General features: G+C 52.7%; 7 protein-coding genes across 7 annotated transcripts; 4 read left to right on the top strand and 3 right to left on the bottom strand.

Moving 5' to 3' along the window:
- Positions 1-43: 43 nt before the first annotated feature.
- BO97DRAFT_447756 (ABC transporter ATP-binding protein) lies at positions 44-4,362 on the top strand (the record flags this gene model as incomplete). Its single annotated transcript, XM_025698800.1, has 3 exons — positions 44-149; positions 308-1,117; positions 1,196-4,362. The coding sequence occupies 3 exons, from the start codon at positions 44-46 to the stop codon at positions 4,231-4,233; spliced, it is 3,954 nt and encodes a 1,317-aa protein (XP_025556538.1). The 3' UTR covers positions 4,234-4,362.
- BO97DRAFT_402008 (putative siderochrome-iron transporter) lies at positions 4,286-6,540 on the bottom strand. Its single transcript, XM_025694388.1, has 3 exons — positions 6,176-6,540; positions 5,495-6,108; positions 4,286-5,428 (listed from the first exon to the last, which is right to left on the bottom strand). The coding sequence occupies exons 1-3, from the start codon at positions 6,337-6,339 to the stop codon at positions 4,491-4,493; spliced, it is 1,716 nt and encodes a 571-aa protein (XP_025556537.1). The 5' UTR covers positions 6,340-6,540; the 3' UTR covers positions 4,286-4,490.
- Positions 6,541-8,522: 1,982 nt separating this feature from the next.
- Positions 8,523-16,283, top strand: BO97DRAFT_447748 (putative nonribosomal peptide synthase; the record flags this gene model as incomplete). The annotated part of the gene is made up of 3 exons (XM_025698799.1): positions 8,523-9,524; positions 9,678-12,959; positions 13,395-16,283. The coding sequence occupies 3 exons, from the start codon at positions 8,523-8,525 to the stop codon at positions 15,984-15,986; spliced, it is 6,876 nt and encodes a 2,291-aa protein (XP_025556536.1). The 3' UTR covers positions 15,987-16,283.
- Positions 16,284-16,318: 35 nt separating this feature from the next.
- BO97DRAFT_447746 (putative integral membrane protein (Pth11)) lies at positions 16,319-18,279 on the bottom strand (the record flags this gene model as incomplete). The annotated part of the gene is made up of 6 exons (XM_025698798.1): positions 17,758-18,279; positions 17,626-17,693; positions 17,376-17,561; positions 17,252-17,315; positions 17,017-17,099; positions 16,319-16,933 (listed from the first exon to the last, which is right to left on the bottom strand). The coding sequence occupies exons 1-6, from the start codon at positions 17,969-17,971 to the stop codon at positions 16,319-16,321; spliced, it is 1,230 nt and encodes a 409-aa protein (XP_025556535.1). The 5' UTR covers positions 17,972-18,279.
- A 793-nt stretch (positions 18,280-19,072) lies between these two features.
- BO97DRAFT_419619 (FAD-dependent oxidoreductase) lies at positions 19,073-20,859 on the top strand (the record flags this gene model as incomplete). Its single annotated transcript, XM_025696573.1, has 2 exons — positions 19,073-19,350; positions 19,422-20,859. 2 exons carry the CDS (start codon positions 19,073-19,075, stop codon positions 20,857-20,859), a joined length of 1,716 nt encoding a protein of 571 aa, XP_025556534.1.
- A 126-nt stretch (positions 20,860-20,985) lies between these two features.
- On the bottom strand, positions 20,986-23,917 carry BO97DRAFT_439320 (uncharacterized protein; the record flags this gene model as incomplete). The annotated part of the gene is made up of 5 exons (XM_025697974.1): positions 20,986-21,381; positions 21,444-21,659; positions 21,727-22,620; positions 22,676-23,582; positions 23,647-23,917. The coding sequence occupies 5 exons, from the start codon at positions 23,915-23,917 to the stop codon at positions 21,135-21,137; spliced, it is 2,535 nt and encodes an 844-aa protein (XP_025556533.1). The 3' UTR covers positions 20,986-21,134.
- Positions 23,918-24,141: 224 nt separating this feature from the next.
- Positions 24,142-27,269, top strand: BO97DRAFT_466995 (purine and uridine phosphorylase). Its single transcript, XM_025699605.1, has 3 exons — positions 24,142-24,219; positions 24,299-24,629; positions 24,663-27,269. Exons 1-3 carry the CDS (start codon positions 24,196-24,198, stop codon positions 27,008-27,010), a joined length of 2,703 nt encoding a protein of 900 aa, XP_025556532.1. The 5' UTR covers positions 24,142-24,195; the 3' UTR covers positions 27,011-27,269.
- Positions 27,270-27,998: the final 729 nt, after the last annotated feature.

The raw sequence follows: 27,998 nt of genomic DNA, 5'->3' as shown, positions 1-27,998 counted from the left end.
AACCTACGCCGTCGTGTGCAGTGGTTTTCGTGGCTCAATCACTATGTCGGAATCCGAGCCCTCAAAAGACAAGACGGCGGAAGGGGCTGTGGAGGCCAAACACCGGGGACGTCAAGCTGTATGGATTCACTTTCTAACGATATACTCAGGTAAAGCTGACACAGATAGATCCGACTGGTGTCACGTTGCGTGCCGAAGACAGAAGACATTAAGACTGCCTTTACCTTTCTCCGGTTGTTGTTCTCGCTGAACTATACCCGCGTCGACATCGCACTCATATTTGTCGGCACTTTCTTCGCCATTGCAGCAGGAATCCCAGAGCCTTTACTCGGAATCGTACTCGGTCAGCTCATTAACGAACTGAACGATGTCTCCTGCTCTGCAACAACGTATAATCCTTCCTCGGTCCGGACCAAAGTCCTCTATCTCATCTACATTACCATCTTCAACTTCGCCGCCATCTACATATACGCTGCCTGCTGGGCACTGATCAGCGAGCGTCTGGCTCGCCGGTATCGCAAGGCCTACTTCCGCAGTTTGATCCGTCAGGACGCTGCCTTCCATGACACTTTGCCCTCAGGGCAAGTAATTTCTCGATTGGTAAGCGACATTGAGACGGTACAGTCTGGCACCTCCGAGAAGGTGGGAATCTACATTGCGACCCTGTCTTACTTCATTACGGCGTACATCGTGGCATTCATCAAAGTGCCCATCGTCGCGGGCATCCTGGTGGCTATTGTGCCCTGCTTCTTTGCCATGTCTCTGCTTGGGGGCCACTTTACGTCGCGCTATGGAAATCGCGTCGGCAAACATGTCGACCAGGCAACCTCCATCGCCTCATCCAGCTTGTCTCATCCCCGCATCGTGCACGCGTTTAACGCTCATCGACGCCTGGAGGAGTTGTTTTCGGCCAGCTTATCCAAGGCCCACACGGATGCGTTGAAGAAGGCGGCAGTTCATGCCGCACAAATGGGGTTCCTGTTTTTCATTGTCTATTCTTCAAACGCGCTGGCATACTGGAAGGGTGCCCACTTGATCGCGGACTATATTGATGGTGTTGCCGGCTCTGGTGTCTCTCTGGGGTCCGTGTATACCGTTATCTTCATTCTCATTGACGGTAAGTCACTTTTCTCCTGTTGCCATCCGCTCTTCGAAACCAGGATCCAGCTCTTGCTAACCATATTTTGCTCTACAGCTTCCTTTATCCTGAGTCAAGTCTCCCCATACATGCACGTCTTCAGCGCCGCTGCAAGCGCGTCCGAGCGACTGCTAGAAGTCATCAACCGTGACTCAGAAATCGATGGCACGTCTGGGGCCGGAGGACCGAGCGCATGCCTCGCCGATCAAACAATAGTCTTTGAGGATGTCCACTTCACGTATCCGGCACGTCCTTCAAATCCCGTGCTGCAAGGCGTCAATTGTACCATCCCGCCAAAGAAACACACAGCCTTTGTCGGCCCGTCTGGGGGTGGCAAATCGACTATCGTGGCACTACTGGAACGGTTCTATGACCCAACCTCCGGAAAGATCCTCGTCGGATCCCAAGTGATGAGCGATCTGAATGTGGCGAGCTTGCGTGGACAGATGGGATTCGTACAGCAGGAGTCACAACTTCTGGATCGGTCGATTCTGGAGAATATCGCCTATGGTCTCGTCGGGTCCCCGGCTCACGAGGATCTGACTGAAGTCATCCAAGATATGCGTCTGGCAAGCATTGTAGAGCAGATCCAAGCTGGTGCTCTGGAAGCGGAAGTTCTCGCTACCTGCGGAGATCCCAGGATTGCAGAAATCGTTCGTCGTGCAAAAGAGGCAGCTGAAAAGGCTAATGCCCTTTCATTTATCGAGACCCAACCTTTTGGTATTGCGACCAGTGTGGGAACGGCCGGAGGCCAGCTGAGTGGTGGTCAGAGGCAGCGCATTGCACTTGCAACTGCACTTGTCCGTGAGCCTAGGCTGCTAGTGCTCGATGAAGCTACCGCTGCATTGGACTCGATCAGTGAGCGGTTGATTCATGAGGCCTTGCTTAAGGTCTCGGGCACGACTACCATAGTCTCCATTGCGCACCGCATGGCGGCTGTGAAAGGTGCTGATCAGGTAGTCGTCATCGAGAAGGGCCGAGTGGCTGAATGCGGCTCTCCTCAGCAGCTTTTAGAACAAGGTGGTCGATATGCCGCTATGATCGGACAGCAAAAGCTTGATGAGAAGGACAACGAAGAGCTTTTGCCAACGGCCAGCAGCACCTTTACTGAGATATCTGAGGCCCACGGTCAGTTGACTTCAGTCAGCGAGAAAGGTAACGAACTCGATGAGAAAGAAAAGATCGATGCCACTGTGGAGCACAAAGCCGTCCCCGAGGATGAACAGGACCCTCCTCACTCCAAGCGCCTCACTGTGAAAATCTGTTTCTCTTTCATCCGCCCCAACCTTCTGTTGATTGTTCTTGGACTCGTTATGTCGGTCATTATTGGTGCCAGCTATAGCTCGAACGCCGTTCTGTTTGGAAATACACTGGGGGCGCTGAGTCCCTGCAAGGGCACTGCCAGCATCCGCCACAGCGGGAGCTTCTTCGGACTCATGTTCTTCATTGTCGGGCTCGTGGAGTTCTTTGCGAATGTCATCGGGGGCTGTGCTTATGGATGGGCTGCAGACCAGACCTTGTATCGCATCCGAGTCGCATCCTTTCGATCCCTGCTTAGCCAGACAATAACCTGGCACGGGACAGGGGGACGAAGCCCGGGAACGCTCATCTCGTATCTGACAGGTGATGCGTCGGCCATTAGCGGCCTCACTGGAACAACGATCGGCCTTCTCCTTGCGACAACAGTCAATCTCTTCGCTGGTGTGATCATCTCATTTATTGTAGCCTGGAAGATCTCAATCGTTCTCCTCCCCACGATTCCGGTCCTTCTAGCAGCCGGAGTCATGAAGCTGCGCGTGCAAAATCAATTCGCCGAGCGACACAAGAAGGCCTTCACGCGCGTCACTGAGATCACCGTCGAAGCATTGGGGAATCTGCGGTTCGTCGCAGGGTTCTCGCTTGAAAAACAGCTCTACCGGGAGTTCATCCACTCCCTGCAAGGACCCTACAAGAAAACCATGCGAGCGATTACCTGGGGCAATTTCTGGCTGGCGACAGCCTTCAGCGTCAGTAACCTGATCAGTGCCCTTGCATACTGGTGGGGCTCCAAACAGATCGCGTCGGGGCTGTATTCGCAAACGCAGTTCTTCATTGTCCTGCCCGCGCTGCTCTTCAGCACCCAATCGTGCGGTCAGATGCTGGCTCTCGCACCTGATCTGTCCAAGGCCGGCAAAGCTGCTTCTCGTATTGTAGACCTCGTGCGCACTGATTCAGCGGAGAAGGAGCTCGCTGGATCGAACGACGACAAACATAGGGGGATGATGCTCCCATCCCCGTCTGAGGAAAAGGCCGGCTTTGACATCGAGGCCGCACCTGCAGAATCGACTACTACTCCCGCTTCAACAGCCATCAGCGCTGAACTCCACCACGTGCACTTCTCCTACCCTACCTCCCCTGATATCGCCGTGCTCAAAGGCCTAAGCATCCACTTCGAGGCAGGCGGATTTTACGCCCTCGTCGGTCCCAGCGGCTCGGGCAAATCCACAATCCTGGCCATGCTGGAACGCTTCTACTACCCACACTCTGGCTCTGTCCGCATCGACAACCAAGACATCACACGCATCCGCTCCACACAATTCCGGGACGAGGTCGCGCTCGTACCGCAGGAAAGCGTCCTCTTCGAAGGCAGCGTGGCCTTCAACATCGCTCTGGGCGCCCGACCCAATGGTCCGGCGCCCACGCAGACAGAGATCGAAGAAGCGTGTCGACTGGCACAGATCCACGAGGTAATCATGGAGCTGCCGGAGGGCTACGAAACGGTTTGCACGCACGGCGGGAAGCAGTTCTCGGGTGGTCAGCGCCAGCGGCTGGCGATTGCGCGAGCGCTGGTCCGTAAGCCGCGGCTATTGTTGCTGGATGAGTCGACGAGTGCGCTGGACGGCGAATCTGAGAGGAAGATCCAGGAGGCGTTGGCGGGGTTGGTGGGGAAGACGACGATTGTTGCGATTGCGCATCGGTTGAGGACGATTTACCGCGCGGATCGGATCTTTTTGATTGAAAGTGGGCGATGTGTGGTGCAAGGTACGCATGCTCAGCTTGTGGAGAGGAGTGAGATTTATCGGGAGAGTGTGCTGCATCAGTCGTTGGATGTTTGATTTAGACTGGTAGAGTAAGCGGTCTTGGTTAGATTAGGACTGACAACATTTGCTAGCATTATCGTTGTGCTGGTTAGAGCTGAGAGAGATTATTAAAATAGAATTGTTCCAGAAGCACAAGATATCAAACCCCACTGTACCACGAAACCTGTTTGAAATCCTAATTATTATAACCAGAGGGTAAACCACATTTACCAAGATAGCACCTATGCTACACTTCTTCCCTTCCCCGGTTTAGCACAACACCTGAACTTCACCTAAAGCATAACGCCCTTGTTCTGCTTCTGATCCACGCTCACATTCTTCCAGAGAAGAATGCAGGGAAATCCCAGCGCAATGACAGCCGTAGTGGCAATGCAGCTATATTTCTGACTGTCGCCCCAGGCACTGTTAATGGCAGTACGAATCTCCGACCCCATCGGATACTCCATCTGAGCAAGATAACCCCCGAGATAAATATCCATCCAGCTGTCCCGAGCCGCGCCAGCCGGAAGGCCCTGGCGCAGCTTATGCGGAAAGACGTTGGTATAAACCGCCGACCCGACGGCATTGCCACCGGCACCGCCGAGACTCGCAAAGAGCCCTAGGATGGATAACATCATGGGGACACCGTCATGGTCAGCGACGGCCATGACAGCCATATCCTGACCGATTACGAGCGTGCCACCGGCAATCGCGATGAAGATCTGGCACATCGCCACGTACCCTATGTTGTGGTGTTCGCCGCGGAAGTGGATCATCAGCCCTGAGCCGAGGAGCATCAGAGGGAGCCCGAAGTAGAGGCAGGCGTTCTTGAAATGCTTCGTCTGTCGGATGTAGAGTCCGAACAGCGGCGCCCAGAAGCACGAGCCGATGTTGTAGATCTGGTTCATGTATCCCCCCTCCGAGACGCTCAGGTTGTGCACTACCATCACGAAGTTGAGGAAGTACAGGTCCCATGCGGCGTAGCCGAGATTCAGAAGGGCTGAAAGGATGCAGGCTCCGAAGACGGTCGGCTGCCTGAGTAGGTCGTATCGGATGAACTGCTTGCGGGCGAAGTATCTTTCCCAGGCGACGAAGACAAACAAGAGACAGAAGCCTATCACGAGCATTGCAATGAATGTAGCGGATTTGTATTGGGCTCGTCCGTAGACTGTCAGGCTGAAGGGGAGGAGGAGAAGGATGAATGCCGCCATTAGGATAAGGGCGCCAACAACTGTGATTGAGAATTGACATTAGCATCAGATCGACGTTGGGGGATGAAATATTGACTATCACGTACCATCGAACTCATGCACATAATGGATGACGGATTGGATCCAGGTACGGTCGCTCCGTCTGGGAGCATAGATGCCCAATTTCTTTGCCTTCCGCTCATGGAGTTTGAAAACAACAGCGAGGGGCACGAACACGCAGGGGAAGATAATCGCAAATGCACCATATGCCCAGCGCCATGTCGTCATGGCTAAGAAGGACTGAGCAGCCAACGGGCCCGTGAACGCAGTGCAGATAAAGGGTGTGTTTGAGAATCCGAACGCAAAGGCACGATTGCGAAGGCCGGACGTGTCCGCCATGAACACATCGAGGATCAGATAAAGTGCATTATAACTGACCCAATACAGGACATAGCCGGCCGCAAAGCCACTCGGTCCAGTGCAGGATGCCAGGACAATGATACCCACTAGGAACAACCCAGTGAAGATGAGCAAAGCCTCAGCACGCCCCCAGACATTCAGGATTTTGGCAACAGGAAGTTTCATCACACCCCCTACCACCGTAGCTAGGATGGCTGCGGTCGAAATCTCTGGAGCAGTGTTGAAGTTGGCATATGCATAGACGAGTACGTTGAGTCCGATCGAAGAGTGGAAAGCAAGCATGAAAAAGCACACCCATATCCTAGGATCCATCGATCATGATTAGCCAATTGCTGAAGTGAGAACATAAAGGACGGTCACTTGCTTACCAGGCGTAAATTACCAGCAGTGTCTTTCTGCTCCACACAAAAGCTGCAGCTTCGACCTTGTTGACTCCAGTCGCTCCGTCCTTAACCTCTTCGTCAACCTTCCTCTGAGCCTCCTTGTCATTCGCAGCAGGAAGACCGTGCTTCTCAGGGTCAGTGGCAGCCATTGTAACCACTTGATCTGATGATGAGTTCGTGGAGACTCGAGTACGGTCGAGCGAAGTGTGGCTCGCCATGGTGGTCTTCTCAATTCGATAAGATCAAAGGTCAAGAAGAATGGCAGAGGTGATCTTTGCCGGATCTTGTGAGTAAGGAGTGCGGGCGGTTTAAGACACGCGTCGACCGAGCAGGAGCCCTAGACACCATCGTCAAAGCGTGGGTCTCCTAAAGGCGAAACTGGCCGGGTCAGTTCGGCTTGGTGGCACTATCAGATTTTGCAAGCCACTAAAATCTGACAGGCGTAACTAGTCCTAGTTATCGTACGACTGCTACCTAGTACTTGGCTGGACGATAGAGGGTATTAGCTAGTTGAAAAATACTGGTGGTATCTTCCGGCGGTTATCAAACCCTGATTTCTCACCTCAGCCAATCACAAGCAAGTTCTGCGAGCCGGGACCCGTCTGCCGATCTAATCTGATTGATAATCGCATCTAAAGTGAGACCCTGCCCGAGAACCACCAATGGTTACTTCCGCTCGTCCACCCCTTGGCATACAACGGTAATATATTTGACTGAGACCCTGGACGAAAACTGCCAATCATTTAACTAGAAAATCCCTTGGCGTACGACCGCGATATGTGATAGTTGTTCTTAAGGTTCAAATAGGAAATAAAATCAGGCAAATCCATCCAGTAAGGACAGGAGCTGATTCGTAACCAATTGTTCGAGGCAGATGAAAACTCTGACAGCACGCACAGCCCGCTTTTCTCTTATCAATCAATCTGATAATCACCGCTAAGGCGTCGTGGCATGATGTCGGAAGCTTCGGTTTTAGTTCTTACTGTTCTTGCCGTGTACAGCCACTTACCAGTGACCTTGATTTGCTCGGTTCTTGTCGGCTTATTGATACAGCAATAAGGTACTTGATGTTTGCATCCCCTCAAATCGAGCAAAAATTGGTCTTGAGATGGCATCTGCCTGGAATTGGTTCGTAGAAGACGCTCTACCATAGAGCCCAGTGTTCATTCTGTGATCAGGTAGGCCCATTTGGGAAACTGATGCGTGAATGTCTGCCTGAGTAGGGTCATGATACGAGAAAGCGCGGGAAGCGATGGGTAAACAGCCTTGCCAAGAGCCGATCTCTTCGCCAAGGAACAATGTCTTATTTGCCCCTGTGCTGGGAATTACCCTGGCAAGCTTGCGGAAACTACCTTGTTAAAAAATACAGTATGTAAGTCAATGATACAACGCCACAGAGAGCCTTTTGTGGAGTCAATCGAGTCCCTAAATTGCCTTCTGTGGGCATATCAGCCTTTGGTGCTTCGTGTACTTGCCCCTCTGTTGCATGTGAATAGTCCAGGATGGCAGGAGGGATATCAGCTCCTAGTTCAATAGATGAAAGGATCATGGCCAGCCTTCGGGTCAAGTCGGCGGTCGAGTGACAGCAATAAATAGAAACAGAACAAGTTGTGCTCTCCCGCGTGGACGGAGTAGGACCACATAGCATCAAAAAGGGTGTTCTGTGTGCAATTGCTGTTTATCCGCAAAGATAGAGTGTCAAGAGGCCTGCTCTACATTTTAGCAACATGTTGTTAGACGTCAAGCACTGGGAGCGCCTTGTGAGGCCGACAGATGAGCTCGAAAGCTTTGCCATACCGACAACGTCACTTCCAGCCCGTCAGTCAGAGCCCCCACAAAGGCTGGCTACGAGCAATTGCAGTTACTATCTCGGCACCTTACAGCGTCTAACGAGCAAGGAAGATGTCAACTCCCTTGTTGAGGGTTATGCGCGCGGGATCATGGATGTGACCGGCCAGAGGCATGTTGCCTTCTGGGTCATTGTACAGACAGAAGATCGCCACACTGAACGTGCATTGGTCATAGCACAATGTATGGCAGATGACCCCGCACTAAGATGGGATATACGTCTTGTCTCCATCGACGATCTCAAGACAAAATTAGAGGTCGTTGAGTTTGGGCTCTGTCTATTACAGGAAGGAACTATGTTGACAGAGCTAGAGAGGAATGTATGAAAATTCCTCGCCTGGCTTATATCTTTTTACAACAATATGGCTGATTATTCAATTGCATTAACTAGGTTCAAGTCTTGCTATCTGTCGATATCGTACGGTCCACTGCCAAATTATCATTCGAAAGAGAAAGTGACGGTCGAGACATGGCGCAAAGGTTGATGTCATACCTACCGCGGACAGGAAATACCGAAGACAATGCTCAGTTCTGGCATAGGCAGCTCCAGGGATTTGATGGCGTCTGCGAGAGACAATGGCCAACGTTGTCCTGCGAGCGGATAGTCACCGAACCTGATTATCCTCCCACCGTCTCGCAGACTCTTACACTTAAGACGTCCCTGCCATCCCTTGAGGCTATTGCGAGGCAATCGACCCTAAGCTCGGTTGATACAATTCTCCGAGCTGCATTTGCATCTATTTTGTCGGAATACCTTGAACTCGACAGGGTAATTCTTGGAGAGAACATCGTACACAATAGAGACTCTGCTCCCGCGACCTCAACGATACCAGTCCCGATTGTCGTTGCACCACAAGCTCGAGTAAATGATCTTTTCTGGCAGGTCGATGAGTTCATTTCAAGCACCACTTCCCGGGGGGCAGTGCCGTCTGGACTGGTGAGAGATATTTTGCAATGCCCCGTGTCACAAGTCCCATTCAATGCGTTCTTTATCGGTCTTTTCAATGGAACAGCAGGGAAGGATTTGTACTCTTCGCAGTCTGGACCGGATGAGCCGCCTATCTCACTAGGTGTTGATTATTGCGGCGAAGATAGCCTGTCATGCACCCTTTCCATACGGGGCGACTTGATTGATTCCGTTCATCTCGAGCTGGTGCTGCAACAAATAGATGCTTTGGTCACTGCAATGGCTTGCAATCCCACCAAGTCAATTCAAGACCTCACCAAACTCTTCCCATCACACCTTCTGTCAGTCTACACACCATCGGTGAGTGAGCAATTGAAGCACGCACCAAGTCTATCTCCTTCCTATTGGGTAGATCATTGGGCCAAGTCAAACCCAAACTGGCCAGCATTGGAAGTCATTAGGGAACTCAGCGAGGACAAAATCCAGTCTCAAACATGGACTTATGGCCAGCTTGCACAAAGGTCTAATCAGATTTCCACATGGCTCATCCGCCGGGGCTGGCGCAAAAACATGATCGGAGTTTGTCTGGGCCGCTCATTTATGGCGTATGCCATAGTTCTCGCGATATGGAAAAGCGGGAACTGCTACATGCCCATCGCAGAGGATTTGCCTGAGGCACGCCGTGTGCTTCTACTCAGTGACAGCGGCGCCACGGCCTTGTTCTCAGACAAGGACGTTCTGGGCGACGTAGTTCCCCCTGAGGGATGTGAAATAATTGACATTGACAGCCCTGAGCTCTACGCGGAGCTTGATAACATCGAGGAAACGGCCGTTGTTGAGGCAGAGCCGTCTGATAACTGCTACCTCCTCTACACCTCCGGATCCACAGGGCTCCCAAAGGGTGTTTTGGTAACTCGTGGCAATCTATCCGCCTTTACAGAAGCCCAGTCCGAATACATCTGCCGAGATGTGCCCGACACGCTGAGACTCGGAGGGAAGGGTGCTTACTTAGCCCACGCCAGTCGAGCGTTCGATGTCCACATATGCGAGATGGTGCTCGGCTGGCGTCACGGCCTTCGTCTAGTGACAGCTCCACGTACCATGCTGCTTGATAACCTGCGACTGGTGCTCACGCAATGCCGCATCTCGCATGCGGGTTTTGTGCCTTCGCTCCTTGAGCATACGGGCCTCAATGCTGCGCAGTTGCCCGACCTGCGGTACCTGGGAGTCGGCGGTGAGAAGATCTCTGAAACAATCATCGAACGATTTGTTGGAAAGCCATCGATCGCTTTAGTGAACGCGTACGGGCCAACGGAGGTGACCATCGGCTTGACAAGTCACACAGTCACGGCCACGTCGAATGTACGAAACATAGGCTCTGCTGTGGGCAACATCACGCTTCATGTTCTCGATCCGGAGTCCAATGACTACGTGAAACGTGGGCAAGCCGGTGAGCTTTGCGTGACAGGAGATCTGGTAGCCAAGGGATATTATAACAGACCGGACGCCAAAGGATTCACGGACTTTCAGAGAGAACATATGTACCGCACGGGAGATATTGTGCGTCTGATGGCCAACAACTGTGTTGAATATCTTGGCCGACGAGACAGTCAGGCGAAGGTTCGTGGTCAGCGACTGGAACTGGAGGAAGTCTCGATCGCAGTGCGTCGATGCGCCGAGCATGCCGTCAATGTCACCTCGATGGTGACGCCTTCACCTATCACTAAGCGGCCCCAGTTGGTGACCTTCATAAGTCCTGCAAGTGATCGACCTGACAATGCCACTACACGGCCAAGCTTCATGAAGGAGGAATACCAGAACTGGGTACCACATGTTCTCGAGCGCTGTCGTCGTCAATTGCCGGCCTACATGGTTCCCAGTGTGCTGCTTCCTGTCAGTTTTATACCTATTCAGATCTCAGGCAAAGCGGATAATCGCCGTTTGGTGTCTTTATATGAGAGTATTCCGGCATCAGACCTGCTGCATGACACCAGTATTCCTATCGTTTCAGGGCCAGGAAAAAGTCAGGAGTCGGATAATGAGCCTTTGACGGTAGAGGAGCAAAGGATTGCCGATATCATCTGCTCAGTCACATCAGCAGACAGACACACCGTCACGAAGACAACTAGCATTTTTCAGCTGGGCATCGATAGCCTCAGTTCAATGAACCTCGCGGCCCAGATGCGCAAGGACGGCTACACCTGCTCTGCTGCAGACGTTTTGCGTAGCGCTACAATTGAGCAGCTGGCAGGCCTACCTAGACACAATGACAATGCAGGTCAAAGCGGACAGGGGAGTCTGTCAGATCAGCAGATCTCGGAATCAATGCGGCAACTGAAGGCCCTGGATCAGACTGTGCGAGCCCTTCATAAGCCCATTCTGAATTCATCCATTGCCAATGTTCGCCCATGCCTACCTCTTCAGGAAAGCCTTGTTTCCAACTCTGTCGACAGTCCGACTCCACTATACGTGAATCACATTATGTTCCGGTTGGGGTCTACCACGTCTCTCCAGGCTCTGAGACTTGCATTTGAAGACTTGGTACAGGAAAATGAGACTCTCCGTACCTGCTTTCACGTTATGGACGATAGAGTCGTTCAGGTAGTCCTGAAGCCTCGCGTGGTCGAGTTAGCCTGGGAACAACTGTCGGTCCCGGATGAACAAACCGCCCAGCATTATTTCCAAGAATGCCAAGCAGAGGTTGCATCGAAGATCGTGAGTAGCATTGAGAGACAGCCTCCCATGCTGATCACTGCGGCTTCTTCGACTCAGAACGAAGGCTCCGGGTGGTTGATGCTCTCCATCCATCATTCCATCTTTGATGGTGCAAGCATAGGTATCCTACTCGACCGGCTCTATGATCACTATACCGGCGACACATGCATGAACTCCATCGATCTTACTCCTTTATACGGACATTTTATGACTTTAAAAGAGAAAGAAGCCGAGGACTACTGGTCTCGCTATCTTTCCGACTGCCGTCCTGGGATTATCATTGTTAACGACCCGAGCGATACGACATACAGCATAATCACTGAGAAGGTGCCCCTGAGGCTGTCTGCACTCTCCAGTCTCGCCTCTAGAATATCAACGACTGCCCCTCTGGTGCTGGAGACACTCTGGGCGATTGCATTGGCTAAGCTGCTGCGTCAATGCGACGTGATCTTCGGGCGCGTTATGAACGGTCGAGCTATACCAGTAGACTCCGTAGAGACCATGCTGGTGCCCCTCGTTACTACTGTCCCTGCTCGTCTACGACTGTCGACTGCCGCGATGAGTCTCGTTGATCTCATTAAGACACACACACGAGCCTGTCTTGAGACTTTGCCTTACCAACACACGGCGCTCCGTGCCATCCAACGATATGCCCAGAGCCCAGGCCCATTATTCAACTCGATGTTCTCTTATATTGCCAAAGTCCGTTCACCTGCTGGCAGTTTGCTGCAGGAAATGGATAGTGTCATGGAGGCTGACTATCCTCTCGCAATGGAGATTCGAGCCGACGCAGAGACAGAAACTGTTACCTTGCGGCTCAGGGTTGCCAATGACCAAATTTTGACACGGAATGCCCCTACAGTAATCAGCACGATGCTCATCTTGCTGCAGAGCTTGGCAGCGACTGGAGATGCAATTATACATGAGCCGGGATTGATTCAAGAGCAAGAACCGAAGCAGACGGAGACATGCGACGTAAGTGAATGGACAAAGGGCGAAACGCAGATCAGGAAGATTGTCTCCCAAATCACCGGTCTTCCTGAAGCTCAGATTGCGAAGCACACCTCATTCTTTGCGCTCGGGATCGACTCGGTCATCGCCATTCGACTCGCCCGTTGCCTGCAACAAGACGGGCTCAAGGTATCTTCAAGTGACATTCTGAAGCACGCATCTGTTGCTTCCCTCTGTTCTCACCTACAGGAGACTCCTACGGCACGCGCTGAAACCCAGGGAGAAAAGCCTATTTTGGATGCGGATGCAAAACTGAATCTCCTCAATGCCGATAGCTCAATCGTGGAAGTATATCCCTGCACGCCATTACAGACGGCTATGATAGGGCAATGTCTAAGCTCCCAGGGAAAGGATTACGTGCATCAACACATCGTCACTCTAGATGAATCCGTCAACATCCATGGTCTAGAGAGTGCCTGGAAACAGCTCGTGGAGATGGCCGATATCCTTCGAACCTCATTTCACCCGACTCCGACAGGTCACGAATACCTGGCTGCAGTCCACCAGCAACCAGCTGTACAGTGGTCATATCGTGTAGTGGAGGATCAATCGTTATCTAGTGCCATCCAGCAGATCTCGGAGGAGGCGAGTTATCCTGACATAGAGGATTTCCAACAGCCACCATGGAAGGTCGACGTTCTACGACACGGCCCGCAGCGTGTAATGGTTGTGACTATGCACCATTGCCTCTATGACGGGTTCTCTCTTCCACTCATGTTTGAGTACCTAGAAAGGCTCTACCGCGGAAAGCAGACATCTATCGCGCCGTTTGCGCCGGCCGCTCGCTCGATCGCAAACATCCAAGAACAGTCCGCTCAATTTTGGGCCGATTCCGTGGCAGGATATCAATATCAAGGAATTCCGACTTCACCAGACCATTCCGTCAAATCCCCTCCGCAATGGGCAGAGGTGAAAGTGCAAGCCCCAGTTGCAGACTTGCTACGGCAGTGCGGCTCGCTTGATGTGACACTCCAAACCGTCGCCTTGCTTGCATATGGACGGTCATTGGCGGTCTTGCTAGGCCAACGAGACGTAGTATTTGGTCATGTTGTCTCGGGTCGTGGACTAGATGACGATACCACGGGCTCGAGAATCGGTCCTCTTTTCAACACCGTGCCTTTTCGGCTGACACTTGAACCTGTTCTTCAGAGCACTCGCTCCGTCTTACAGAACATTCAACGGTTCAGTGCAGATGCGCTGCAGCATCAGCATGTATCATTGGCCGAGGTTCAAAAGAGGTGGCGTCTGACGAGCCAAAGTCCTAGTCCGTCACTGTTCGATGCCCTTTTCACATTCAACAAGTCGGACAACCCCGACCCTGATGCTGTATTCCAGCCATACCTTGGTGAGCGCGAGCCACTAGCCGCTCCTCACTACAAATTGAATGTTGAGTTTGAGCAATCTCCAGAATTTCTCTTCATTCGGGTCGCTTGTCGAGACGTTATGGGTGGATCCGATGAGCTCGAGACCTGGCTTCAGACATTGGCCCGTAGTCTGGTCGAGATTGTCAGCTTTCCTGACGCACCGGTGCTGAGGTTCCCCGCTGGCCTCAATGCATTGCCACTGGCTGATACTTCTCAGCAGGTGACAGAGGCAGATGTTGTTGATACCCCGGATTCAGTGCGCCTGGTTGAGGTCATTAAAGATATCCTGGCACAGGTTACAGGAACTTCGGTCGAGCAAATTGGTGACAGCATCAGCATTTTCGCTCTGGGTGTGGATTCTATCCTAGCAATGGACATCAGCGCAAGGTGCCGAAAAACTCAACTAAGGCTGTCTGCAAGCGACATTCTCCAAGGAATGACAGTCCAAGGGATTGCAAGGCTTGCCGCCAAGCGCCTCGTCGCCTCACCCCAGAGTACAGAGTCTACCCCTGCTCGAGCACCCACGCTCAGCTCGGAAGTAAAAGAGAAGGCCTTAGCCACTCTGTCTCTAACGGACAATGAAATTGAGGCGGTTCTTCCTTGTCTCAGCGGTCAGCTGTTTTACATATCACGCTGGCTGCAAAGCGGCCGTCGACTCTGGGAGTTTACATTCGCGTTCAAAAGCAGCGTGCAGATCGACAAGGACCGGATGCAGCATGCCTGGCATCTACTGCAAGAGAGACATAGTGTTCTTCGCACAGCGTTCGCAGCCGTGTCTTCCACTGAGGCTGTGCAGGTCGTGTCAAAATCTACCAGAGCCGGAGAAGTCCACGTCGAGAAGCAGCAGCTATGTTCCGAGAATCACGACCAGGAATTCCTACAACAAGCGATGCAGAGGATCGAGTCCACTCCATCCAATCTAATGACCCCGCCAACCAGACTATGCCTCGTCCCGTCCCCTGATGGCGTCGACCTCATACTGCTGACCCTTCATCACGCTTTGTACGACGCGTGGACACTCCCCATCCTGATCCGAGACCTAGAAGCCCTATACTACGGCGTATCCTTACCCACCCCGGAAAATGACTTCCCGTCTTTCGTCCACGACGCCCAACGCATCCCCGATCCTGCATACTGGGAACCCGCACTCCGCATGGCGCAGCCCACAATCCTCGGGTCGAACGTCTTCGAACCCCAGGATTTCTCACAGGTCAAGTCCTCTCACGCCCTACATCCACCGCGCGAGACGCTCACCAACATCAAGTCGCTCTGCCACCAAAAAGGCGTCACCATGCCCTCACTAATCCTCCTAACCATTGGCCGCAGCCTAGCCCGCCTCGCCGACGTGAGCAATCCCACATTCGGTCTCTTTCACGCTGGACGAGCAAACGACTCCTCCCTCGCGGACGGTGTCCACGGAATGACCGCCGGGCCGACAGTCAACATGCTGCCGTTTGTAGTGCAGGACGCGCTCTCCTGCTCTGTGCCAGCTGGTGTGGAAGCAGTGCAGCAGAGCCTGAGCGAGCGTGCGGCCAGCCATGAGCAGGCAGATCTTCGGCGGTTGCTTACGCAGTTCAACGAGTCGAGGAGTCAGGGAGATGTCGGTTTGCAGTTCAATGTTCTTGTCAACGTCATCGTTCAGAGTACATGGAAGAAGGAGGAGGATGGTGCTGAGAGGAGTATTTTCACTCCTATCAGGATTGATAAGGAAGAGAGAGAGTCATCCGTATCCGTGGAGAAAGAGGTCATAGCATCCGCTGTCGACGCCTTGGATTGCAATGAGTTGCCCTGTCGTCGCAATGCGATGCTGGAGGTGCACTATGATGAGGCGGAGGATGCACTGTCGTGGAGGATTGACTATACGCCGGATTTGATGTCGTCTTCTGAGGCTGAGGGGCTTTTGGAGGTGCTTGGGAGTGAGATTGGGGAGGTTATTGGGGGTCTTTCATAGTTGGCGAGACCGTCTGCCATCGTGTGTTTGGCGTGCCTCTCTAGACTGTCACGGGTGCTTGATTCTGTGAGGTGAGTTGAAAATTCTGTCGGGCTGTTGGATTTATGATGTTTGTAGTGTGATGCAACTCGTTCTTGCTTAGATTTGTTTCTCTAAATATCTTTGATTTGTCTATTTTTATTTTGTTCTCCTGTCTTTTTTTCTTGGCCGGGCATGAATAAGCAAGCACGGGTATATATTGTCTGCATTGGAATTCCAGCGATTGCCCAATAGCATTAGTCTAGATAAGATCATGAACAATTCGAATTGACATAAATAATGCTACAGCCAAACTACTCAACCCGCACCTCAACCTCCATAACCTTTTGAATCTGCAAATGGCCCTCCCTCTCCTCCTCGCGCCTTATGTCGCCCACAACCTGACTCCGCTCGTGCTCCCGGCCCCCAGCACTCTCAATCGAACTCCCATCACCACTCCCCCGCCCAATCGTCGTCGTCACCGCGCCACCCACATTCTCCCAAGGTTGCTGCTGCTGCTGCTGCTGCTGCCGCCTGACGCCCGTCGTAGCCGGAAAGCCATCTTGCTCGTCCGTCTCAGAAGGGATCATCTGGCTCTGATGGCGGTGTGTGCGTCGCAGCCCGCTGAGCCGGTATGAATGGGGGTGGTGATTGTTCTCTAGCGTGCGACTCTGCGATGGATGGCCGCCGGCGGTGCGCTTTCGGCGGCGTGAGGTGTAGCCCGAGGACAGGGTGGAGGCGAAGGAGTGGAAGTAGGGCCCGTATGTCGGGATGCAGGCGATGATTACGCCCAGGCTGATCTCGACGTCGGACCAGAGTACGATCGGTTGGCTGTCTGTGTAGGTTTTTAGGTTCCTAATTGAGAAGATCCGGATGATTTGGATGATGGTAACGAAGAAGCCGAGGGCGAAGATGACGATTAGGGCGATCTGGTTGTTGTTCCGGCGTGGTGGTTAGTTTGATTGGGGTTAGGGATGGTAGTGTGGGGGAGGGGGGAGTGAGTGTACTGTACCTTCTGTGGTCGACGGAGTTGCAAGGACCAGAGGACGGGCAAGGGAAGGGCGATAATCACAATGTCCAGGCCTAGGCTTGTTCCTAAACGCTTGTGTTAGGGACGTTTGCTAGGGGCCTTCGGCGGCCAAGGGGTGTAGATAGGTACTGTACCTGCCAAGGCTGTGGATGGTGTTAGTTCATGCCGGTGATAACTATGGAAGCTCATGTGGGGGGAGGCGAGGTGCATGCATTACCGTAGTATGAAGCCACCGTGTCAATGCAGGTTCCCGGGAGGCTCGTGTCCCATTGCTTGGCGATCTGAAGGAGGAGGACCCTTGTCAAAGATGTTCCTGCGATAGACGATGGGTGGAAACTCACCGGCTTGCACGCCAGCGTCAACAGGAATGTGAACACCAGCTGGTTACACACCACCGCCAGCACGACCGCGATGATCGTCCACCGGTACGCTGCCACGAAGCCCCCGATCCGCAGATACGAGGTCAGGAGGGAGACTTTGAAGCCGAGCAGCGCGAGGATGTACGTGGGCCCCCCGGCGTATTGGATCTGCACTGTCACTTGCTGCTCAACTTCCAGCAGATCACGATCGGGGTAGAAGGGGCGTACCAACCTTGCTGAACATCACCACATTGGCATCGGGAAAGTACGCTGCGTCCAGCCCGAGGCCATACCGGGTTTCTGATGGTCCGGCGCTGCTTGTTAGTTTCTCGGGTTATAGTCTAGCACAGAGGAGAAAGCGTACGGCCCACCGCGATCCCCGCATAAGCCATGCCCAACACCGCACTGCAGGCTGCTGCATAGTCGTCGACCCAGATGGGACGCTTTGTATGCCACCGGATGTATAGCCTCAGCACGACGGCCAGTACGGCACTGATGCTGAAGGTCAGGCAGATAGCAATGACCCGGGGGACATGGCTGTGCGGATCTGGACGCTCGAGGTTATGCACCCAGGTCATGACCCTCCGTTACCGGCTTCGAAAGCTGCAGGCTTGGAGTGTGAAGTCGAACAGAATAGATGTAGAGCATGGGGAATCGATCAGTCCACCAGGCAGGGATGTGTAGTGCCCAGCCCGGAAGTCATCACTTTAAACAGAGTTTTTTTGGCTTACCTTGCCCATATTTCTGGGTAATGCTGCAGCTAGTGATCCTGTAAACTCAACCTATTAAAGAGGTGGCAGGAGGAATGAGACTAAATTGGGTGCAGCCGAATTAATTAATATGGACTAAACCCAAGCAGCAAAGCATTTCCGAGTCCAACGTGGGGCGCGGAGCGGGACAGTCCATTCCGCGAGTGGGGGCTCAAACTGTCAATGCCCTAAGCGACGCGGTTCGAGATGAATTCCCTTACTATCCCTCACTAAGGGCTCGGCCAGGTGTGGCATTGATTGTTGGTGGGGTATGGTCTCACAACTAATATCGATCGAGTCGCCTGATAGGGCCAGCGTTTGGGAGTCGGATGGCCCCGGAAAGGTGGGCTTGAGGATTCAGACTGTCAACGTGCCACCTCGACCGTGCAGCTGCAGGGAAGCAGCGAAGTATGTTCTACACATAACCTCACAGACCCCTGCAGGCACAGAACCGTCTTTCGTGCTTCGTCTCATCCTCTTCTGCCGAGGTTCGGCACTTTGCGGATATTAGCCCCATAACAGTCATGAGCTAGCATGCACTAGAAGAAACGGAGGCATCGAAAGCAAGCCACGAAAGACCGTAAGCGAGTGGCTTGCAATTAAAATAAGTTCGAACGCGGGTTGTAGAAGCAGGCCTGTCGAAATGAGACTCACAGGTCGGTTTGATAAATCATCCGGCAATAGACAGCCGTAGGAGCCTAATAGCATAATAGTCTAGATCAGTGGGTCGAAGCTAGGACTAATTAACGGTGACGGCGTGTCCCACTTGGTGCAAGGTCCCTCTCTCTTCATAGCCTGGCTAGTCTAGCTTGTCGTCTCCCGGGAATGAGCTGAGCCGATTGCTTGGGTTGCCCGCCGAACGCTCTATAAAACGGCCTCCCCCTGCGCTGCCGAGAAATCTTTTCGACCAGAGCGAGTCATCCAGCCATCATGATTGCATCTAACCTCTGGACCAGTGTGCTGGCTTTCACAGCCGCTGCCACCGCCTCTGCGATCGGCAGCAGCGGCAGCAGCAGCAGCAATTCCAGCTGTCGCTGCTTCCCAGGAGACGCCTGCTGGCCCTCCTCGAGCGAATGGTCTCAATTCAACAAGACCATCGATGGCAGACTCATCCAAACCATCCCCTTGGGCAAGCCGTGCCACGCTCCCAATTATGATGCGTCTGTCTGTGCCGTCCTCAAGGAAGAATGGACGGAGCCTGAGCTTCAGTACGTTCTTAGCCCCTCACTCCCCCCTTGCATGCCACATCACCAGCTGACTCACGATTCCCCGACAATAGCTACACCTCCAGCAGCTCGATCATGGCCCCGTGGTTTGCCAACGGAACCTGCGACCCCTTCCACCCGGTCGCCAAGCCCTGCACGATGGGCAACTACATCCACTATGCGGTGAACGTGTCCACGCCCGCCCACATCTCCGCGACGCTGCAGTTTGCCAACAAGCACAACATCCGGCTGGTGATCCGCAACACCGGACACGACTATAACGGCAAGTCGACGGGCGCGGGCGCCCTTGGCGTCTGGACTCATAACCTCAAGTCCCGCACGATGATCCCCAGCTTCGAATCGAAGCACTACACTGGGCCGGCGGTGCGGTTGGGCGCAGGCGTGCAGGGCTTCGAGGCGTACGAGTTCGCCGACGCGCACGGGTACCAAGTGGTCGGCGGCGAGTGCTCGTCCGTGGGCATCGCCGGCGGATACTCGCAGGGCGGCGGCCACTCGGCGCTGTCGTCGCGCTACGGGCTGGCGGCCGACCAGGTGCTAGCGTGGGAGGTTGTGACGGGCGCCGGCGAGTTCGTGACGGCTACGCGCGACAATGAGTACAAGGACCTGTACTGGGCGCTCAGCGGCGGTGGCGGCGGCACGTATGGCGTGGTCGTGGCCATGACCTCCAAGCTGCACGCTTCGACCCCGACCTCCGGGCTGAACCTGACCTTCACCAACGAAGGCATCAGCCAGGATACCTTCTTCGAGGCGGTGACGCTCTACCACACCCTCTTGCCCAGTCTCGTCGACGCCGGCGTCATGAGCGTCTGGTACTTCACCAACACCACCTTCGCCATCTCGCCATTGACGGGTCCCGGTGTCCCGGTCGAGACTCTGCGCTCCCTTGTCAAGCCGTTCGAGGCTGGACTGGCCAAGCTGGGCATCACGTACACGCTCGCGGCCAAGGAGTTCGACACCTACCTGGAGCAGTTCAACACCATGGAGGCGGAGATCGCCGTCGGCAAGGCCCAGTACGGCGGGTGGTTGGTCCCGCGTCAGGTCGTGACCCAGAACACGACTGCGCTCACCGCGGCGTACCGCCAGATCGTCGAGGACGGAGCCACCTTCATCGGCGTGGGCCTGAACGTCAATCGGTCTGTGGCGGGCGACGTCGATAACGCGGTGTTGCCCGCGTGGCGCGAGGCGCTCATCGACACCACCCTGACGACGCCGTGGGAGTGGGATGCCCGCGAGCAGATGATCGAGGAGCAGCGCAAGATGACCGACGAATACTTGCCCTTGCTGGAGGATTTGTCCCCCCAGTCCGGGGCCTACATGAATGAGGGCAATTTCCGGCAGCCCAGCTGGAAGAAGGCGTTCTATGGCGTTAACTATGATCGCTTGTTGCAGGTCAAGAACAAATATGACCCCTACGGGTTGTTCTACGCTAGCGCGGCGGTCGGGTCTGATGTCTGGACCGAGCACCAGGATGGACGCTTGTGTCGGGCGTAGCTGTTTGATAGTTAGCTTAATATGAATAGACTCATTATTCCAGTTTTTTTGAAATAAAAATTCCTCTGATAAGTTAAATTACAATTTGTATGGAGCGAAGAAACGCTGGCTTTTTATGCACGTACAACAGCACCTAGGGCTTGCTCAGCCCGTCTTTATGCAACGCAAGTAAAGTGACATCGCTACAGCTGTCGGATAATGTGAGAATCAAGACTTCCTGCGCCGTGCGGGTAAAGTTGGTGAATAACATGCCTTTACCGGAGCAGCTACGAGAGCTACATAGTTGGGGAATTCGCCCGTTCTGCTGTCTGCGAAGGTTCTTGATGAATATGCGAGAGATGTTCTCGCAAATTTGCATCCCGATTAAAGACCCTACCGCAACTTTGGTGGGGACAAATAATACTGCGGGGCGAGAGATGCAGGTGTCGGATATGCCTCCAGAGGTCAACCTGGCGCCTAAAGGTAGCTTCTGTACGACATCCGGACCATTGGCAAGGATTCCCCGTAGTCTCCAGATTGTTTCTTGACAATGGATTAGCCTTCTAGTGAGTATGAAGAGAATTCTTCTAGGGAGTACAGCTTACTCTTGGCGGAAACTCATCTTATGTTCCCGTAAATGTGCCAGTAAGTTATCACGCCGTTGGAAACTCTGGCTGCAGCCTTCCTCGGGGCAATTGTAAGACCGATGTGACAGATGAAGAAATCGGATATGACGCCAGAGATCAGCCTCATATTCAAAAGTACAATTAGTACTACAGCCGGTCCATTGGCATTCAAAAGTCGTTCTTTCCGGGGTATTCCTTCGAAGGGACTTAAGATTAGCTTTATGGCCAGTGTGCAGAAGGAATGAGTGGGGAATGGACCTACCTGTAACGGCGTCTTCCCGGGCTTTGATGCTCTACCACAGCTGTGTCGCTCATGCGCGCCTGTGCTGAAGTGGTCGTCCCGGCGATTCCGCCAAGATGCCCAGGACTGTAGTCGTGCCACAGTGCAGGAGGGGGATCACTTAGGAACCTCAGTTCGGCAGGCTCAAGCGCCGTCCATTGTCCAAGGGACTCCGGTGTAAAATTACTTCCTGCTGTGCTCATTCCATTCTGGACGATCCAGTCGGAGAGCATATGCGTCTGGCTAGCGTTCACTGGGGATATAGTTCCCAACTCATCGAAAAGGGGGTCGGGAGACCCAGGCGTTGTAATCATATCGCCCGTGCTCTCTAGGGGTGCGGACTCGGGCTGTTCAAAGATACCCAATCCGGGGCGATCGTCTCGTGGCAACGCTTCGACGGTGTGGGAAGGATGACCAAGATCAGTCATCACTGTGCTTCGGGTCCGATCATCATTAGTACCACAGTTACTCGCTGTGTTTTCCAAGTCATCATCATCCCCTTCACTGTCGAGGATGGGAAGTGACTTCAATGCAAGGTATCTGAGATGACTAGCAATATGTTCCTCAAAAGCGGTGCTACTATTTTCACCACACAGAGGACAAGACTGGAAGATAGGGCCAGATGATCGACTACTCCGGTCTGCGAGAATGGCTAGCTGTGAATGTGTACTTTTGTGGTTGGCGCGCATATGCTCTTCATACTCGCCCTTCGTATGAAAAACTAGAACTCCATGCGATTTTGCTGCACAGCGCCATCGCAGATTATGCTGCTGCATATGGTTTAGCCAATCCTCACTGTGGTTGTATAACTCGTGGGGAGAGTCACAGTGTTCGGATAAGCAGACGTACGGATCCAAGTCGTACTTGACATGGTTGCTAGATCATAGGATCAGCTGTGTAAGAGCTTGTGAATATCTGTCCAATGACTTACATCCATTTTGCCCTGCTGGTGACAGTTGAGCTAGACAAAGCACAGCAACAGTAAGGACAGATGACCTCTATAGCGTCAATTTCGCCAGTCGCCCCTTCGCTCTCCATTTTGCTCTCGAGGTTACTATTTGAGTTTGATAATATGTCTAAAAGTCCATCATCGTGGACGTTGTTAGACGTTGAAGAAACATGCGGTGGTTTGTTACGTGTGTAGTTGGATAGTTCTGAGAGCCATCCCTGGTGCTCAACATCAGATTGTGCTTTGAGAGCTTTCAGCCTCCGTCGAATTAGTCCTGAGGGTGCGGGTGGGAACTCGACCTGTTCGGAGGGACTCCAGTGTATCGTTCTCACCCGGCTGACCGTAGACGGAACATTTACCCTTTTCAAATGCGCCAAATTCAGGGTAGTGGCAGATAATGTCTGATTGTCCGTCGTTTGTCTTCTGTGTTGAGCCTCTGGTGTGGGCTGCAATAGACGGCGTTCCCCATTACCGCAAGTCTTCGATGTTACGGCCTGGTCTAGAGTTTGGGGAAGCTGGGATAGGGGTTTCCAGTACCGGGAGCGCCGATAGAGAATCCGTTTTCGGCGCAGCAGCATGGCAGCTGCGAGCCTCTCCTGGATCGTCTCGCTACAAAGTGGGAACTTGCGTTGAATGATGCCCAATGCGAAAAGGTTCATGAAAGACGGACCGATGTCTTTGCCATCCTCATTTCTCAGTGTAAAGGCCGCCGCTGCTCTTACGTTCTGCGCTTCCTTACTTGCTTTGCGTATAATGTTTGAGAGCTGGTGCATCAAGCTGATCTCGTTTCCTATTTTCTGTACGATAGCATCGAACTCACGGGTAACCAGTGAGGATAGTTGCGGTGGAGAAACCTGTGCTGGACGAGAAGACACTAGTTGAGATAAGTCTGCAAAAGCGTATGTCTTAGCTTGTACATCTCTAGGGGCAGAGCGGTCGAAGCTTGATCTAACATTCTTGGACATGGTCACTCAGAGTTCGAAGCAGCCGGCGGAGCAGTCGCTGGATATCACCTGCATCTCGAAGACGGTAATCGAGGGAGATTTTTGGTGCCGCAAAGACACCGATATTGGAGATCCAGATTGAGAACCGACCGTGTTGGTCTTCGATGGCAGACCTCTCCTTTAGGGTGAGGCGGTCAAAGTGAGTGAGACATTCGTTGAAAGATTGTAGGCAAATATTCGCACACTCAGCGATTGTCCCAGTCTGCCAAACAGTCTCCATCCTTAATGGAAGTGTCGTGTCGTTACGTGAGACTGAAAGTTGAAGGTGAGGTGTTGTTGAGGCTAAGCTCAAAGACTGATGACTACCCCGCATCGTGTCGTGTCAGCACTGCAGCCCACGTGTTTCACTCAACATGTAAGGAAGTTAACCTTCCTCCGCCTCTCCTCCCCTCTCCCCTGCTCCTCTTCTTAGCTTCTTCTCCTGGATGGTTCACGAAAGCGCAAAGCCTTCTCCTATCTCATAAGACATGCTATCTCTGGGCAACTGAATGAGGCTCTATGAATCAAATGACGCCGATACAGGTGAGAGATTCCTTATATACTCCTGTTGTCGACTGGAGGAGTCTTTCTAACCCGAGATGACCTGAGCAACTCCATCCAGCTTCTCCTTGAGTCCTTCTCAATCGTTCGCACTGTGGCCGACTCTTTTCAAGACGGTGAAAATCACAAGTTGGGAAAGTTTTTCGGGCACCTCAACGCCTATAGCTTTCTTATGACAGAGCACCTCTTGCCTTTCCAACACCAGACTCCCGAATTGAGCGTCGAACTTGAGCGGCTGATTCACACCGTTCTGAACAAGCTGACAGCCTTCCTACGATCTCCAGTCTTACCCGAATTCGAGTCCGCCCTTCCACCGTCCACTCGGTTTCGGAAACTGACAGCGCTGGTCCGGTACTGGGAGTTGCCCGAAAATGAGAATGATAGGCTGCTTTGTGCTCGCGGGTGCCTGGTCTTTGATTGTCCAGACCGAAGAGATGAACTGATCCTATTGCTCCGGGGATGCGTTGCGACGTTGCAGTCACAGCTCTCCAAGGAGCCACCCATTAGAGAGCATCGCACTTTACGGAGGAGGAGGAGCAAGCCTTGCTCCGTTTGGATGGGCGCAGACACGGTCTTCCAGGCGCTCTTTACTTCATCTAGAGCGTGCTCCCAGATCCATACCCACGAATCCGCAGCCAGACTCCGACTGGCAACGCATAGGAAACACGACGAGGATCAGTATAAATTCGAGACATTGGTCTCTCTCAACCTGACTTGCCATATTTGGCAAGAGACTCACATCCGCACCACCCTCCTCCCTAGTTCTTCGAAGAAAAAAAAAGCAGGTGTTAAATTTTGCTTGACAGAGAACAACGAAAACAGTGCCGAGAAGCACAAAAGACCTCGGCTGTCAGTGATGGGGCTGTGCGAACAAATCGAGAAGCTGAAGTCCAAGAGGCCATTGATGCGCTTGAATCTTTCTATCGAAGATGGCAGACTTTGGAAGGATCAGTCCAGTCAGATTGAGCATCCCATAAACCGGACTATCCCCCAGATCTCTCTCAAAGACATCATCAAATACCGGCCGACATGCCTAACGGAGAAGGTAAAGCGTGTTCTAGCCGTCTTGCTCGCGTATTCCGTCTTACATCTCCATGGCACGCCATGGTTGCGGTCCACGAATTTTCACCCCGATAAAATTTTCTTCTTCGCCACCTCCGCGACGATCCCGCTAAAACCATACATTCACACAGACCTAGATGAGCCACTTGACGGCTGCGTGAATACCGATGAAGACAAAGAAGTTGACCCGGATGACCTACCATCGCACCCCTATCCGGATATAGTTATGCTAGCTATCATGCTTATTGAACTTTATGTTACACAGCCGCTGCAGTCCTTGGCCCGCGAATTTGAGATGCAGTGCGAGGATTGGGCGATCGTCGATGATAACACGCGATACTCGATTGCCATCGCTGCTTTTGACAAATTAAAGGCCGACTTCCCAGACAATTACCGAGAGGCAGTGGACAGGTGCCTTGATCCAAATATTGGGCTTGGCCCGAATGATGACGAACTCAGCGAACAAGATTTTAAGCGCTTGATTTATGATGATATTGTCCAACCTCTCGAGGACGAGCTTGACCAAGGCTTTGGAAACACTGTCCACATCGATAGATTAGACGAGATTGCACAGACCATGGACCTTAGTACATGGGGACAGATGCGACCCACTAAATGCCCCTTACCAGAGTCGACTGCGCCCCCCCCTTCAAATCCCGATGCTCCAACCATTCAAGGGAGCAAATCCTTATCGCAAATGTGTATCTCTTGGACTTCCTTGGCAGGCACAATGCCTAACACTCGTAGCCACCGTGATTATACAGTGGGGTGGGTTTGTGCACTGCCGAGAGAGCTTGCCGCCGCGCAGGCGATCCTGGATGAGATTCATCTCCCCTTACCTCAAGTTTCATCTGACCAAAACAATTATACTTTCGGTCGAATAGGCCCGCACAATATTGTCATGGCGTGTCTCCCAGCTGGAGTTACAGGCACGGTGTCCGCGGCTAGAGTTGCGAATAACATGATGGCTACCTTCCTATCGCTGAAATTTGGCTTGATGGTGGGTATCGGCGGCGGCGTCCCTGGTCAAAAAGACATTCGTCTTGGAGATGTCGTCGTCGGGGAGCCGTTTGGGCCATTCGGGGGCGTAATTCAGTATGACTTCGGTAAGACCGTACAGAACAGTGACTTCCGCCGCACAGGGTCTCTCAATCGGCCGCCCGATGTGCTCTTGACCGCTGTCTCCCGACTCAAAGCAGATCATCTTCGGAAACAACCGAGCTTGGAGCGCTATATCACGGAGATGCTTGAGAAATATCCAGATTTAATCGCGGAATACTCGCATCCGGGTGTGGAGAACGACATTCTCTTTGCAAGCGAGTACGATCATGTTCCTATTGATGATCGCAGTACCTGCGATCGATGTGATCCTTCGAAGGTGATCCAACGCCAACCGAGGACTTCGCATGCTGCCCTCATACATTACGGTCTTATTGCATCCGGTAATAAGTTGATAAGAGACGGAAAGACTCGCGAAAAACTGCGCAAAGAACTTGATGTCATCTGTTTCGAGATGGAAGCCGCCGGAATTATTGATGTGTTTCCATGCCTGGTGATTCGAGGTATCTGCGACTATGCTGACACGCATAAGAACAAGGTATGGCAAGGATATGCAGCTGCAACTGCCGCTGCTTATGCGAAAGAGCTCCTGAGCGTGATTTCCGGGAGTCAATCGGATAACGCCCACCGACTGGAGAGTATCCGGCCGTGAGCCCGCAGCCTCCCAACATATTCGAGAGTTCTATCCACTCCCCCATCCTATCCCAGGGCCTCAAAAAGGCATTAAGTCCTTTCAAGTCGAACACACACTGAAATGTACGCTTTACTCAGACGGAGCAGTTCCTTGGACGACCGCGGTTCTTCCCGGGGGAACACGGGCACGATAGGACCGGTCAACCCGCTTACAGCTTACGCAATAGCCGATTATTTTCCTTCATGCGATGCGTCCAACCTCATGTTTAGGAACAGGGACGACACGCTGTCTGCTCTAGCTCCAGAGACTATTCAGTATATAAGCGACGGTAACAGCAGTATCCGATTTGCCTAAACCATGATGATCATGGTCAGAATAGTTTGCGACACTCGACATCACTTTGGCTCGTATGGATTCAGATCAAGGACTGTGTCACACCCTGGGTTCTTTGGGGAGGTGACGGAAGGCATTTAAATGCTGTAAGATTGACTTTTATTTAGTGAGCTTGGAGAAAGTCATGGTGAGACACTTTAATTGGAAAGTAGCTTGGGAATAAAGGAGAAGAATGGTAGCGTCATGATGTGTGGCTACGATATCAGCACTGACGACTGCAAATGGGAAGACAGAATTAGGGCTATCCTTCCCGGTCGTGCATTCCAGCCTGGAGGGGGAATTCGGAAGCCTAGAGTTCCCAAATCCTCAAAACCCCATCTATATCCGGAACAACAATAAATCTCGAATCCCTTGAGCAAGCCATTTCTGCGATAGGGCATCCGTCTATCTTGTCCCCCACCCCCCTTGTAAATTGCGGTTTGAGATTGCTTTCGAAATCATGCATATCCACGGTTCCCTTTCGGATCTGGAACGCCAGCTTCCGGTCACGATCTATAAACTGCACTGCTCGAGCTGTAGCAAAGCGACGCATTAGATCATCGTCGAATGCTAGACTCCATCGCATTAGCTCCTGTCCGGTGTATGGATCCCAATAGACAGCGTTCCCTCATTA

This window comes from Aspergillus homomorphus, assembly GCF_003184865.1.
Source record: "Aspergillus homomorphus CBS 101889 unplaced genomic scaffold BO97scaffold_1, whole genome shotgun sequence".
Classification (NCBI taxonomy): Eukaryota; Fungi; Ascomycota; class Eurotiomycetes; order Eurotiales; family Aspergillaceae; genus Aspergillus; species Aspergillus homomorphus.
The sequence above is the reverse complement of the archived record's forward strand: the minus strand, read 5'-3'. Positions and strand labels throughout refer to the sequence as shown.